The sequence below is a fragment of the Setaria viridis genome, chromosome 4, assembly GCF_005286985.2.
Source record: "Setaria viridis chromosome 4, Setaria_viridis_v4.0, whole genome shotgun sequence".
Lineage (NCBI taxonomy): Eukaryota > Viridiplantae > Streptophyta > Magnoliopsida > Poales > Poaceae > Setaria > Setaria viridis.
Genome location: NC_048266.2, coordinates 38146319 through 38160604, shown reverse-complemented (window position 1 = coordinate 38160604; position 14286 = coordinate 38146319). Strand labels below are relative to the sequence as shown.

At 43.9% G+C, this 14286-nt stretch overlaps 2 protein-coding genes across 5 annotated transcripts; one reads left to right on the top strand and one right to left on the bottom strand.

Annotated features, from left to right (window-relative positions):
* Positions 1-194: 194 nt before the first annotated feature.
* Positions 195-3266, bottom strand: LOC117852200 (protein JASON). Of its 4 annotated transcripts, none has more exons than XM_034734191.2 (8): positions 3026-3266; positions 2883-2937; positions 2713-2789; positions 1734-1793; positions 1592-1662; positions 737-1496; positions 580-662; positions 195-471 (listed from the first exon to the last, which is right to left on the bottom strand). In XM_034734191.2, exons 1-8 carry the CDS (start codon positions 3137-3139, stop codon positions 423-425), a joined length of 1269 nt encoding a protein of 422 aa, XP_034590082.1. In that variant the 5' UTR covers positions 3140-3266; the 3' UTR covers positions 195-422. The 4 variants fall into 4 exon arrangements, with proteins under 4 accessions (XP_034590082.1, XP_034590084.1, XP_034590087.1 ...); XM_034734193.2 differs by having other exon boundaries at positions 2713-2783; XM_034734196.2 differs by lacking the exon at positions 1734-1793 and having other exon boundaries at positions 2713-2783; positions 3026-3265.
* Positions 3267-10905: 7639 nt separating this feature from the next.
* LOC117851692 (myb family transcription factor MPH1) lies at positions 10906-13798 on the top strand. Its single transcript, XM_034733561.2, has 5 exons — positions 10906-11349; positions 12143-12219; positions 12370-12566; positions 12665-12749; positions 13061-13798. Exons 1-5 carry the CDS (start codon positions 11226-11228, stop codon positions 13304-13306), a joined length of 729 nt encoding a protein of 242 aa, XP_034589452.1. The 5' UTR covers positions 10906-11225; the 3' UTR covers positions 13307-13798.
* The last annotated feature ends 488 nt before the right edge of the window (positions 13799-14286 follow it).

Here is a 14286-nt window from a genome sequence, read left to right as displayed (position 1 = left end):
GAATTGAAAACTTGATAAAATGACAAGTAACTAGGAAGAGCAAGAAAAGAACATGTCCAGAGTCTAAACTTGGTATACAGTGACTTGGCAATGACATAGTGCCGGAGGCAATCGGTGCGCTAAGGATTTTGGTGACTGCGAGCAGTCAACACGATTCTGTAGAGCCTCAGTCAGCTGTGCTGCATCACCAAGGGTTCAAGAAAGGGGCAACTAAGAAACGTTATATCAGATTCAGTTATCGTTCAGCAGCAATTGATGTCCATAGCAGCCATAGACTATATTATATCCTATACCATTTATACACAGGAAGATATCCCATAGAAAAGGAGAACAAATAAAGCTCGGGACACCAGCTTTAGATGTTAGCGTCAGATATCGCCGACAGGTTCATGAATAGCTGGGCTGGAATCTCACCACCACTCCTATTCGGCTTTCTCCTCTTGATGGAACAACTTTCCACGAAAAACTTTCCTGTCGTCCAACACACGATATTGCCATTAGACTAACACATGTCAAGTAGCATGATTATAGTGCCATGGCGCATAAGGAAAAAAAAGGGTTGGATAAGCAGAAGACGACCTTGGAGCGCAATGCTTCTCATCCGATAACACCTTCAGTAGCCTTTCCTCGAAGGGTGTGGTGTGCCAACTAACCCTTCGATCCTAAAACAGTTGTAATCAGAACCAAAGCACATATAACCTCATACTTAAGAAAAGGGTTAGTGATAAATGCATACCTCTTTGTATCTGGTGGTGGTGTTGGGAATACCGTTGCCATTGAATGTCTTGTGTAACTTAGGAGTAGGATTCTCGATATCCCAGTTAAGATCAGAAGCCATGAAGACAGGTCTCTCGGCTGGAAAGCTGCACTCATCATATGATTGATCCCCTGCGACAACCTTAACATCACCTTGATTCTCAACATCTTTGGAGGAAGATTTCACCCAGTGAGACAGGCTCAATGCAGCATTTCTTTCATCTGACTTGGTTTTTGATAGTTCTCCACCATCCAATAACTCCTCAGGAGAGAGTGCTTCTTTTACTTGGCGTGAAATTGGTGGAGTTTTGGACAATCCTGATTTAGCCACTGAATTTGAAGATGTTTGCTTGGGCTTCATGACATGATCTTCTTCCAAGTTTCTCTTTTTTGGAGGATTGGATGACAGCAATGGTGAAGAATCTTCTGCCAGTTCCATCTGCTTAACTCTGTTCTCGATGGGTCTCAGGACAGGGTAGATGAATTGTTTCCGTGTCTGCACACGCTTTCCAGACATAGAAGCCCCTCTATGTGAAGTATAGACTGTTCCAGGGGTCTGCATATCATCCCTGAGAACTAAAGGAGTCACAAAGGGTGAACCAGTGCAATCATGCAGCTTGTGTTGGATGTTCTGAAACGGGCTCTTTTCCAAGAAAGCTGAATGATCAACTGATTCAACTCCTAGAAGATGCTGAGTATCTTCAATGTCCAGTTCAGATGGTGCATGATGCTCCTCACACCTGCGCATGCATGGCATAAAAAGAAGGCACTTATTGCGTTTTCATGATAATGCAACAGAATTTCAGACTTTTGTGGAAATGAGAGCAGTTCGTACCCTTCAGATGAATTAGCTTCAAATAGTGATGCAAGTTTGGTTGCTGGTGCATTGGTTGGCATGTTATCACACTGCAAGTCCAGAGTGAAGGTATCAGATAAGCGAAATAATAGCGAAGGTGGTCTCAGAAGTGGACTCGCACCACATTCTGAAGTTCAGCTGGGGTTTCAGATATAGTGCCACATAACTTGAGGTAATTTGCCTGTGTAGAGTTAAGAATGCCATGAAAATGAAATTTCAAAGAGGTTAAACAAACTTATTCCCTAGAATATGTATTGGGAGTTATATTACACAAAGTCTCAAGGGATTAAACAAACAAATGAAAAATATCAAGGAAAGAACGCAGAGGATGGATATCCGTAAAGACATCTTATGCAGAAAATACAAAAGCATCAGCAATATTTTAGATCAATTAGCATGGAAGACTTGGCCTATCATACGAGCAAAGGTTAGAACATAAAAAAAAGAATGATCAGAAAGTACAATACTGACAACCACTGCTCCTTTAAAAGATACTCCCTCCGTCCCTTTTTATCTGTCTTTCTCATTTCCCGAGAGTTCAAACGTAATCAATTTTGACCAAATATATATAAAAAAATATTAATATTTATGATACATAATTAGTATCATTAGATAGATCGTTGAATCTATTTTCATAATACATTTATTTAAAAATATAAATGTTGCTAATATTTTCTACAAATGTAGTCAAACTTAAAAAAGTTTCACCAGCACGCTTCCCACGGTGACAGATATTAAGGGACAAAGGGAGTAGTTATAAGCTAAAGGCTTACAGCAATTATATCCTTTATTATAAGACAGACCTTACAATAACATATCAAAAGATTGCTCTAACCCCATTACGATTGCCACCACACCCAGTGCAAGAAAAGTTCAGAACCACTCTGGTGACTGGTCATAACACACAATGTAAAAGTTCAGCTAATCAGCATCTAGGTATTGACAGATAACATTTGGGGAACACTTTCCTAGGCAATGTTGACTGAACAATCGGTAACTCTCGAGATAACCTAGACCTAGAATTTTTCAGTAGACACCACAGTCTCATCCCACTTCATCAATAGAAAAAAAAATTCATATAGCTGCAATGACACGCATACCTCTTGCCTAAGCGCCTCCTCATCAATGTCGCCACCATCAGTCAAGTCCTCGTGCGATTTCCCACTCCTTCCTAATCCTTCCACAATGCAACAACAAAGCACATAAAACACCCACATAACCATAACCTCACCGCAATCCGACCCCCCCAAAAAAAAATCAAACGCAATACCTCGCTCGTCATCCCAGAGCACCTCCACGGCCCGATCCCTGTGCACGAGCGCATCCTGCACGAGAACACCGAAATGGTCATCAGCACGGGGTAACGAGATCAGCGCCAAGGAATCGGGAAGAGGTTCACGGGGCTCGACTTACGCGGCGGCCGGAGCCGGAGCCGGAGCCGCGGCGGCGGCGCGGGCGGAAGCAGGAGAGGAGGCAGCCCACGAGGACGGCGTCGAGGAACGCCACCACCGCCGCGCACCGGCACATCGCGGAGCACCCGCGGCGAGCTGCGCTGCCGGGGAGGCTTAGGGTTTAGCTGCAGCGCCGCTTGCGCGGGCGGGCGGGTTGGGGTTGAGCCGGGGGCGAGGTGAAGGGAAGCGTTTGAAAACGGAACGGGAAGCCGTGGAGGCGAGAGGAGACGAAGGGTGCTTTGGTGGGCTGGGCTCCGGCGAGTTCATTGCCTGATTTTTACGAAGGTTGTTTCTGATGGGCTGTGCTCGGTTTGCTCCGGCGAGTTCATGGGCTGATTTTTACGATGGGTGTTGCTGATGGGCTGGGCTCGGTTTGCTCCGGCGAGTTCATGGGCTGATATTTTGGTTGCCTTGCCCTAACGTCGTTGATGGGCTGACCTTTTGCTATGCGTTTTTATTATTTGGGCCTCCATTACGCAAGGCATAAGCAGCTGGCCTGTAATCATTTCGAACTTCTTATTTTAGTCTGGGATGAGTCCTAGGCCTTTTGGACCCTCCCTCCCTCCCTCCCTCTGCTTCCAATCAAATCTGACCAGAGAGCCATGGCATCTAGCCGGCAAATCGCTATCGGAATCGCATTCACGAGCCGTGACGGCAAGAGGCAACAGGCCACCGTAATTCCGGCGGCAGAAGAGTTCGCCGCTGCGTCACAAAAATCTCCAGGAGCGGCCACGAATTTCCAGCGAATGAAATCCGTTCTCTGCTCCCTGCAACAAGCACAAGCTACTCTGGCTAGGCACCGCCTCTTTGACAAGCGGAGCCACGAGAGGGAGAAAACTTAGCAGCACACGGCGGATCGCCATCAGCCGCAGCCAGACGCCGTCGCGTTTTCATGTGGATCACGCGGCTCCACCGCCGCGGCTCTGTTCCTCGTCAATCTTTCTACGGCAACCACACTGAACCCTAAACCCCGTCTTCCATGAACAGGCCGGAGACCCCTGAACTCTTCCTACGCCTTAATTGCTCGCTGACCTCGCCCGCTCCGGCTCTGACCGGGACGACGCCAGTAGCCTCTCTCACACAGTCACGGATTTCATTGTTCATTTGTTCGCGTGAGAACGAAATTACTGCCAAGCAAATTAACGAAAAAGGCTTTCTTCTTCACGCGCGTTAAGTTAAGCCGCGGGGCCGCGCGCGCGGTGGCCCGCGGTTACCTCGTGAGGGCGGGCGGGGCGTGTCCGGCATCTTGCAACCTCACCGGCCGGACAAGCCCACGCGCACGTCGCCGTCGCCGTCCGTCGCAGTCGGCGACATTGTAAGAGGAACTGGCAGTGTGTTCTACTTCCACACCATCTCCCGGGACCGACAGCGACCTCGCGCATCTGGAGCTCCGGACACGCACTCGCAGAGTGGCACAGTACGTACAACGTGAGCCTCCTTCCGGATCGATCAACCCGGGGAAGGAGAAGAATTCCAATCCCGATCCGTAGTGCCAACCACGGAGAGGAAGAATTGGGAGAATCCCTTTCACATGCCGATGCGAGTAACACGGGGAGGAGGAAAAATTAAACTCGCCATGAATGCCGATCTGGATGGCAGATGGCGAGAGGTGAAGAAGAAGGTGATCGTTCTCAGAGAGGAAGAATTCAACAGTTGCTTCGGCCGTACGGCGGTTGACTTCGCCTGTTCTCTCCCCGGGATCGAATGTTCAAGTTGGGTTTGAAGTTTTGGTGCCGACTGCAGCCACCACGACAGGATCAGTAGCTGCTTTGACAAATTCCGGTAAACGGCAGATCGATCCAGGGCAATAATTTCTAGGAAGAAGAAGCTTGGACGGAGTGATCATGTCGCTAGCTGCTGCTGCTAATTTCACACACTGCTGGCCGTTGAAAAATACCCCTGCCGTGGTTAACGTTACCTCCCGTACGTGTCCTGCTATTTTCAATAGTACTTACTGCTGTTATTCACTGTTCATACGGTACTACTCTAACGCCTTGTTTAGTTACCCCAAAATTCCAACTTTAGCACTATGCAAAAAGAAGATTCCCCATCACATCAAACTTACGATATATGCATAGAGTACTGAATGTAGACGAAATCAAAAACTAATTGCACAATTTGGTTGTACTTTGCGAGACAAATCTTTTGAGCCTAATTAGTCAATATTTGGATAATAATTCACAAATACAAACAAAACGCTACAGTGATGGTGCAGTGATTTTGGGCAACTAAAATTGGGCACCTAAACAAGGCCCTAAAAGGTAAAAATGGAAACGCATTTGATGTCAGGATATGCAAGGACACGGCACAGTCTCTTGCTTTTGTTCTGACTCCGGCTATCATTTCTTGATTTCTAGAACAAGTATCCGTATATATCTCCTGGCAATTCTCGCGTACTGTTGCTAACTGTTCGTGCGGTAAGAAACGGTAAACTGTAAACGCAGTTGGTGTCAGGATCGAAAGGACGCGAGGTACCTTTTGCTGTTCTTTGACTACGTACTCCAGCGTTTCTAGAAGGAGATAAAAAGACGTGTGCACACGACTTTGAAGAGAGAGTTCTCGCCAGCCAGCTCCTGCACAAACACTGTAGCAAATCTAAAATTGCAGCAAGTAACCATATGAATCACGCGCTGGAATGTTTGAGTGGTATAAGCAAGTGGTGGCAATCACTAGCTCAAACGGATGTATACCTACACAGACACATGCGGCGCCGGCGCCGCAGAATGCAGGCGGCCTTTTGGAGCCGTGCGACGATGCCGGCGGGTACATGTACACGGCACTGCACACACGCGCGACGGCCTCAGCTTTGGTTAACTGGGAGCTAACCCTTTTTGGCTTTTCGGGCCATGGACAACCTTTTTCCATCCGATTAGGCAGGGATAAAGTCACGGGTAGGTGAGATCGGGAGAATTCGGATGCAACACACAACCACAGCACGTGCACATAAAAATAATACACTATTCATTCATTCTTTCTTTCTTTCTTTCTTTCTTCAAAAAGAAAAAAAGGTGGAATCAAGTTACGTGTGTGCACGAGCTATCGACCATCTTCAGATTTCCATGCACAACAAGTTTCTACAAGGAACTGGACAATCGCAAAGGACATGCATGCTATACATACACATTTTTCTTTGCGAAAGTTCCTGTATACAATAATAGACGGATGCATTATCGTTTGTCGAGTCATCGAACCCGGGAGAGAATTGCGGTACACGTCAACAGCAGACCTTGCGAAAAAGCGCATGACGGCCGGCGGCCGCTGTCACACTGAAACCATGTGAGGTTAACAACTGATTGAATAATTAGCAGCGTATTAGAGTGTGTGTCTAGCTTATAACATTAGGGTTTGATATGGTGTGGTGTGAGGAGTGAGGTGTTTGCACGGACTGCCCAGCTACTAGCTGCTACTTCCTCCGTCGCAAATTACTATTTGTTTTGATTTTTTAGATATATAATTTTATTGTTATGTATCTAGATATAATGTATATCTAAGTGCATGTTAAAAGCTAGTCAAAATGAATAGTAATTTGGAACGGAGGGAGTAGCTGAGGATAGGGCTTGCTTATCTGTACTTGATCGAGTTTTAATTCTCTTGCCAGTGCTGTCGTTTTCGTCAACCGGATAAAATTACCTTATCTGATTCCCCAAAATTCGTGCACTTACGTATCGCATGCATGTGATCTATGCCATCTCAGCAATCGACACGTCGGTTTTTTATATGGAGTGTAGTAATGTACTGTACCTATTTGGATAGTCGGCTGCCGACACTAAATTGGAGTATATGGGCTTTGCATGCTAGGACATGTGAATTGGAGTCAACTGTAGTAATAAGTCCTTTCTTACCTTGATTGTGTCAAACAAAATTACCTTATTAACTTCTATACTGTTCTTCATTTATAAGTGGACACTATATGTGCAACATATTTGACTACCTTGACAATCAATTTCTACTAAGCTACATTTATATAACATCAAAGATATTGAATTTTATTATATTAATATCTTAGATAAATATGTTTGTGCTATTGCTTTTGAGAAGTACTATATTTAACAGTATTAATAGTTTAAGCTAATTGAGCTGGTTTGATTGCACAAATTATAAACAACACATCATACTTGTTTCTATATTCTAGAGAAAGTTGAAAGTACATTGTTACTGCATGATTGATTGACTAATTCCTTTCGACTTGAGTTAAAATGACACTTCACCAAACAAATTGGGTCAATAAAGTGTTTTCTTGATGAAACATCCAGGAAACTATATTTTATAGGAATCTCCATGGAAACTATACATTTTTAGGAATCTCTAGAGCTACAAATTAAAGTAGTAAGGATTTATATCAGGCTAAATAATGTTCAAAACCACGCAAACACTCATCCAAGCGAGGCGTCCGGCCATGACCATGGCCTAGCCACACCCCATCAACAGCTGTTCAGGCCATGGCCGACTGATGGCCGCTAACCGGACTGATGGCCGCTAACCGGACGTACCGGCCCGAGAGTGGGTTATGCCGATACCTCCAAAAGCAACTCAAAGCCATATTCTCAGCTCAGCCGCACGACTCGCACCGGCTCCCCTGCTATTCCCCGGCATGATGAAATTAAATTGGTAATTTATTCCCGCAAGTAGCAATATATATACAATTTAATAAAACTAAAAACCACATTGATCTTCACAGCAAAAAATGCATATACAATTGTATACCTTTTCCTATTCATGATATAAACACCCACCGCTCAATAATCTATCCATACGAAATGTCTAGCAGTGAAAAAAAACACAGCAAAAGAAGTAAAGGAGTGCCTTTAAGTCTACGGGAAACTAGCCGTTAGACCCGGTATTAATGCTCACATTAGTACCGGGTCAAAAATCAATCGGTACTAAGGACTAGGAACAATGCTCAGTTTTTCAGTAGTGTTAAATGACACGACTATGACGGCTCTAGCTATCGGCTGGGCTTGCTTCAAATCTCAAGCCTTGACCAAACGCCACCCTCTCTTCCATCCCTTGTTCTCTCCTAAGCCTTTGAATTACTGCTACATACCAGCTGACTAGCAGCACTTAACTAGAGCTCAGGCTTACGCACAAATTAGAAGTACGGACCGATGCATATAATTAGAAAGGCAAAACTACTGTTGTCTCTTTCTTTGTGAGCCTACATCCTGTCTGTCCAAATGAAATGTACCCCGTGGGTTTCATGACGCGGGGATATATAGGTCATAGATATAGGAGCTTTGTTACAATGATGGTAGGGTATCAGTTAGTAGTAGTACTTCCAGGTAGTTTTTATTAAATTTTTATTGGACATTGATCTGAGCTAGGAAGATAATTAAAAAATCAAATTAAATTGGATAGAAACTCACTAATTTTGGGTATTTGTTTCTACCTAATTTTTTTTACCTTTTGATATCTCTAAATACTTCTTGAAACCTTCCATCTTTCCACCGTACGATTTTTCTGGATGGACGGCTCTCATTTTTTCAAACATTATAAAAATCCTCCATAGACAAATTAAGAAATAAATGAGTCAGATATTTTTTCGAGAACGACACGCAAAAGGCTGTACTATTATTCTTCTACGGATTTTTTTTCCTTCTCCTGAGAACACGCAAGAGGCCGGATTTACATCTGTACGGTGCATATCCGGCCCGTGTCGCAGCGTCGTCCTCACATTTTGAGTGGTTGAGCTTGGTCTGCGTGTGGCGAATTCTTGGGAGAAGAAGAATGGTCTCACGGCTAGAATAATCGCGTGTCCAGCGTACGCATGTAAGTACTACGCAGTACGTAGCGTACGTGCATGCATGTGGTGCTACCATGCACACACGGATCGTTCAAACTGTCATCCCTGAGGCGACAAGTGTACACCTGCTACACGCATGTCGACCATTTCGGCAACAAATTCGTTGCAAAGCTCCTTACGGCAAGGAATTAAAGGTTATATACCACCGTCGCATCTCGAATGTAAGCCTACACGTCTAGGCAGCGTGCTATGGTGGTAGCCGTGCGTGAAGTCTTCTACGTGGACAACACATTCCTAGCTGCTTCAGTTAGGATAACGCACCGACGTCTGCTTTGACGTATATATGCTGCAGATGAATGATTAAAAAAATGTTTGTAGCTTGAAATTTTGCAAGCAAACTCGATCAATCTTTTAAAAAATGAATCTGGTTGGAGGTTAAAATTAAAGGGTTTAGTGAATGAATGGAAATAATCAATGTTTGCCCAATTATTTAATATTAAAAAAAATTGTGGGGACATAGATTTATACAACGATTTTTTTTTTGCAAAGTACGTTGTTGAATAATCTCTGCCATTCTAGGATTGGCAGTATACCTTTTACTAATTCTAGAAATTAAAACTTCTACGCAACAAAATTCAACACGTCCACATTTAAACGGGCCTAGATAAATGTGATATTAAGAAGAAGCAGTATCCAAAGAATGATGTTAGCTTTTCCACGCACGCAGAAAACTTTTCATTCACGAGAATATTCAAGATTTAATTTGTCGTTTTTTCATGGCATATTTACATGTTGGAAAACGATTTTTTTCGTTGTAAAAATGCCCCGGCTACCAGGAAATATCTCAGCAGGGAAAGAATTTCAAAAGACCGTGTCCTAGTCCCTGTCAGTGAGTTGAAGTGAACCGAGGATGCATCCATGAATTTGGATTGGATGTGATATGGATCCAACTTTTCTCCCTCCCCCCTCCTCTTTTTGCCCAAGATGACAAGAATGTGGTCCAAAGTCCACAATTCATTTCCCGTACGTAGAGAATGCCTGGCCCTACCCGTGTTCCGTCATTTTCTCGTGATGTCACCGGTGTAATGCTGACAGGTAATTGCAAACTGCTACCTTGACTTCACAAGCAATCCATCTTGCAAGGCTCCAATACCAACCACAAGAACTCTTCGTTGGTTTAACGCCCCGATCGACCAAACGCGCGCGATATGAATGGTCATCAAGAACAACTGGACATGATCAGTAGGCAAGTTTTTGGACATCTCTCTTGAACTATTCAAATTAAATGACGCAGCATGATTTTGCCAAGTCATATGTGTGTTAATTTCCCGCGTACAAATCAACATACCTAGCTATTAGGTGTATCTCTCTGGTTAGGTATATCTTGTGGCCTGTGTTTTCCGGCCGTGAAAATTAGGTGTCTTTTCCATCACAAATTCTCTCTGGGTAGGCATTCACAAATTCTCTCTGCTGGTTAGACTAATTTGTTAGCCATTTGAACTCTATCACTGACAAGCAGCAGTGACAATGCAATCGAATTTCTCCAAGGGGGATATGCCCATTCCTACATGCTTTCACACATGCTTTTGACATTGAAGCGTACGGTGGCAGCCACTTGCTGAACATGCAAGTGTAGGAGTTAGCCAACGCCTATCACATTCGTTTCCCATTCCTTGGGGAAATCCAGGGCCCCAAGAGTTGAATTGACCTTTAAGCCTTTAATCTAGACGTCTACTCTTCATTTAAAATCCATATAATCTGGTACACATATAAATGCGAGAAAAATTAAAAGTACATGGACAATATAACACTCCACGCGCTGCTAGGTTTCTCGATTTTCTTTTTGTCAAACCTGCTAGCCACATAGATAGGGATTGTTATTAAATGTACGCGTTGAACAACTGAATTAAACGCCGGGAAAATATCAGTGCAGTTCCTTTTTGTCAAAAAGGAGAACTGTTCACCAGTCATTTTAGGTAGACCTAGACAATATAATGAATAGAGATAGCTCCATAAGAAAATGCAAGCACTGTTTGAATTACACTTGGTTGTCTCATGAACATGGACAGCCCAGCTTTTCAGAAACAGGGGCAACCTTATTGTACTAACTCTTTTCTCTGTGCTGCCCTTTTAGAGAGCTGAGTGAGCATGTTTGACTGGACTAGGTCAGAAAACTCAGCCTTCTCTCTCTCTCTCTCTGCCTTCTTCCTTCTTCCTTCTCCTTCACATTCTATCTGCCATAAATAGTACAGGGTATGCAGCAAGCAGGTACTTAAATATATGCTGCACGAGGGGTTCGTCATCGTGTTCAGCCAAACTCTCAACACATATATATCGCAGAAGCTAGAACTTGAGACAAGCAGCTTGCTGGGAGTAATAGAGGTGAAGAAGGCGCTCCAGGCCGGAGAGAAGCATAGGGAGAATGAGAGGGTTCGAGAGGAAAGGAGTCCGGCAGTACAACCGGTCGGAGGTGCCGCGGATGCGGTGGACGGAGGAGCTTCACCGGCAGTTCGTCGAGGCCGTCGAGTGCCTCGGTGGCCAGGACGGTGAGTCTCGAGATACCTTTCTGCGATCTCCTCCACACACGCGTGCATGTACCCATGAAACATGCTTCTTGAGAGCTACAGTAGCTAATAAAATTACTTGCACGCATGGGCGAGTTTTGAGTTTGATCCCCTACTTTCTTTCATCTTCTGGAAGGGTGAACAGCAGATTAAGGCAGAGATTTTTCTTAATATGATCCATTCATTTCGTGGTTCTTGAGGCTATTAATTTCGAGATCTCCTTAGTTACTCTGTAGGTTGTTAGGCGGGATTTGTCGTTGGTGGACTCCACTGGGCAAAGGAAAAGGAAAACACGTGATATGCGTGCTTGCACCATGAGCATCCATGAGATTATTGTTCTCCATTTATCCCGTAGATATCTTTTAAATCCTGTATATGCAATAATAGCTTTTTGTGAGCAAGAGAGTAGCCAGCGAATAATCTTTAGGATCATTGCAAAAAATATAACTACATACATGTGTGTGTGTGTAAACAAAAATGCCAAATACTTTATTTTTCATCTCGTGCCATCCTTTAGTTCTCGATATCGATCTACTGACATGTTGATAACTCTAGGTAGCTGTATAAGTATAACCAACCAAACGAAAACTGATGACGATATTCAATTCATGAAATACATGCACAGTCAACTCAAGTAGTAATTTTCAGATCATATGATCATGTGATCTATGGAATCACAACATTTAATGATCTTGTCATGATTTGTTAGTTCAGAGAGATCATGCATCAAAATCAGTCGAACTGTGTGTTGATCTCGTTTTTTTTTGTCATGCAGAAGCAACTCCGAAGCGAATTCTTCAGTTGATGGGCGTGAAAGGAGTCAGCATATCTCATATCAAGAGCCATCTTCAGGTACTTTATTAATTTGACATGATTTTGTTTGTATATGCCAGAATATCGACTAGCATATACAGTGAATGAACCCTTTTCAGCTTCTTTTATGCTAATTCTAGCTATTTGAACAATAACACAACGTTGTTCTTCCAAAAATGAAACGATCAGATGTACAGAAGCTCTAGCAACAGCAGTACCCATCAGTCCAGCCTCCATAAGTCGACATCAACCAGTGATAGCAAGCGCGTCTTCCTGAACCGTGAAGATCACTGCATCTACGCGTCACCGGATGGAAACACACCAGCTTCAGACAGGAACATTTACGCCATGTTCCGTGGTTGCAGTCATTCGTCACCGTACCAAATGTAAGCGTGAAGCACAGATCAATCACTTCGTAATTCTCTAATTGACAGCATCTAGTTTGTAATTCAGTTTTGAAACTAAGTTTGATTTATACTTGCAGACCGTCGCTACAAGAAGTATTCAGAAGCTGGGAACAAAGTAGAGGGCGTGTTCCTTGGGACTCCAACGTGCTGACAATAGAGCAGGTAATGTGAGATAGATGCAGACAAAATTTTACTTAAACAAATGCATCATTGTGTCTTACATGCATGTGCACATTCCCTAGACGAAGGTCCATCTATCGGCTGTCTATGCATTAGGTGGCAGGCTGCCGAACTGCCAAACTCTCCATACTGCCGTGTATTGACTGTTAATGCCCTACTTCCTGGTCCGAAGCCCTTGATCTAGATAAAAATGTCTCTGAGCGAATGCTTCCAAAATTGTGATAGTATTAAGTAGCAGGTTAACCTTGATGCCTTGATACTTAACTGTTACACCTCAACTTCTTGCGTTTCAGGCGGTTAGGCCAAGAAGTCACACTACTTGCAACATGATGAAGCCTGAGAAGCAAACGGGCTGCGACCTCACGCTGTCGATCGGCCTGTGGGAGGACGCGAGCAGCGACGCCGACGGCTCGAGCACGATCAGCGAGGAGCTCCCGGCTCCGGCGGCCGGCGCTCGCTGCGTCGCCACCGTGAAGGAGGAGGAGAGCAAGCCGGCTCTGAACCTGGACCTGACCATTTCGTCGTCTTGGCTGGCCTGACGCCGCCGGCCGGCCGGCGCTACACGTGACGACACGCTTACGTACATACGCTCGTGTATAGTTGTACGGACACATGCATGCAGAGGTAGCAGCAGACTGCGTGATCTCAGGCTTCACTAGACTGTATATGGCGTGGTACTGTCTTGATAGGCCGCCCGGATTTTCGTGTCCTTGATCTCCTTTGCCACTCTGTTTTAGCCTTTTCTTTTCTTTTTCTATAGATTTGTAAATTTTTTCAGATCCGTTCGATTAGCAATCAGGACTTCAGACGACGATGGGTGAGGAATTTCTGCTATCTTTTTCCTTCTTGGGAGAAGGCGCTGTATACCTGAACTCCTCACCTGTCATCGTCTGAAATGTTCTATTTCTGATCGTGCGATTTGTCTAGACTCTTAGAAAAGGAGTATGCACGTTGTTATTATTGCTAGCTATTTCAGTGAATGACAGAGGACAGATATATATCTTGAATTTACTATTTTCAGTTGCGGCAAATGTCTCCATCCCCCCAATCTTGTGGTGAGGCTGTGACTGTTCCTATTGTGAGATTATGGCTATATCTCATTTGGTGTCTGTTTCTATTGTTTGCTTGAATAATGCTTAATGAACTGTGTGTTCTGACGAAGATTTGGCATGAATTGTGGTGGAAACCAATTAAACACAGAACTGAAGAGACCACAACCAAATTGTCAGTCTCTTATGTTTTCTTCAGCAACTCCGGTTTGCATTTTTTTGAACTTTTGGATCCATGATAGAGAACAAATGTTGGAATAAGATCGACATATAAAAAATAGTAATGACATAATTTTTTTAACACGGTACAAAACAAACGCATGCACTCACGCACACTCTACCTCATACAACGCATAATTCTCACTTTGTTTATATAAACATTGTTCATGTTAAACACACCTGTAGATACATATAGCCATTCTAGTATGGATCAATTACTTGCATATATGACGTTAAAGATGGAGGGCATC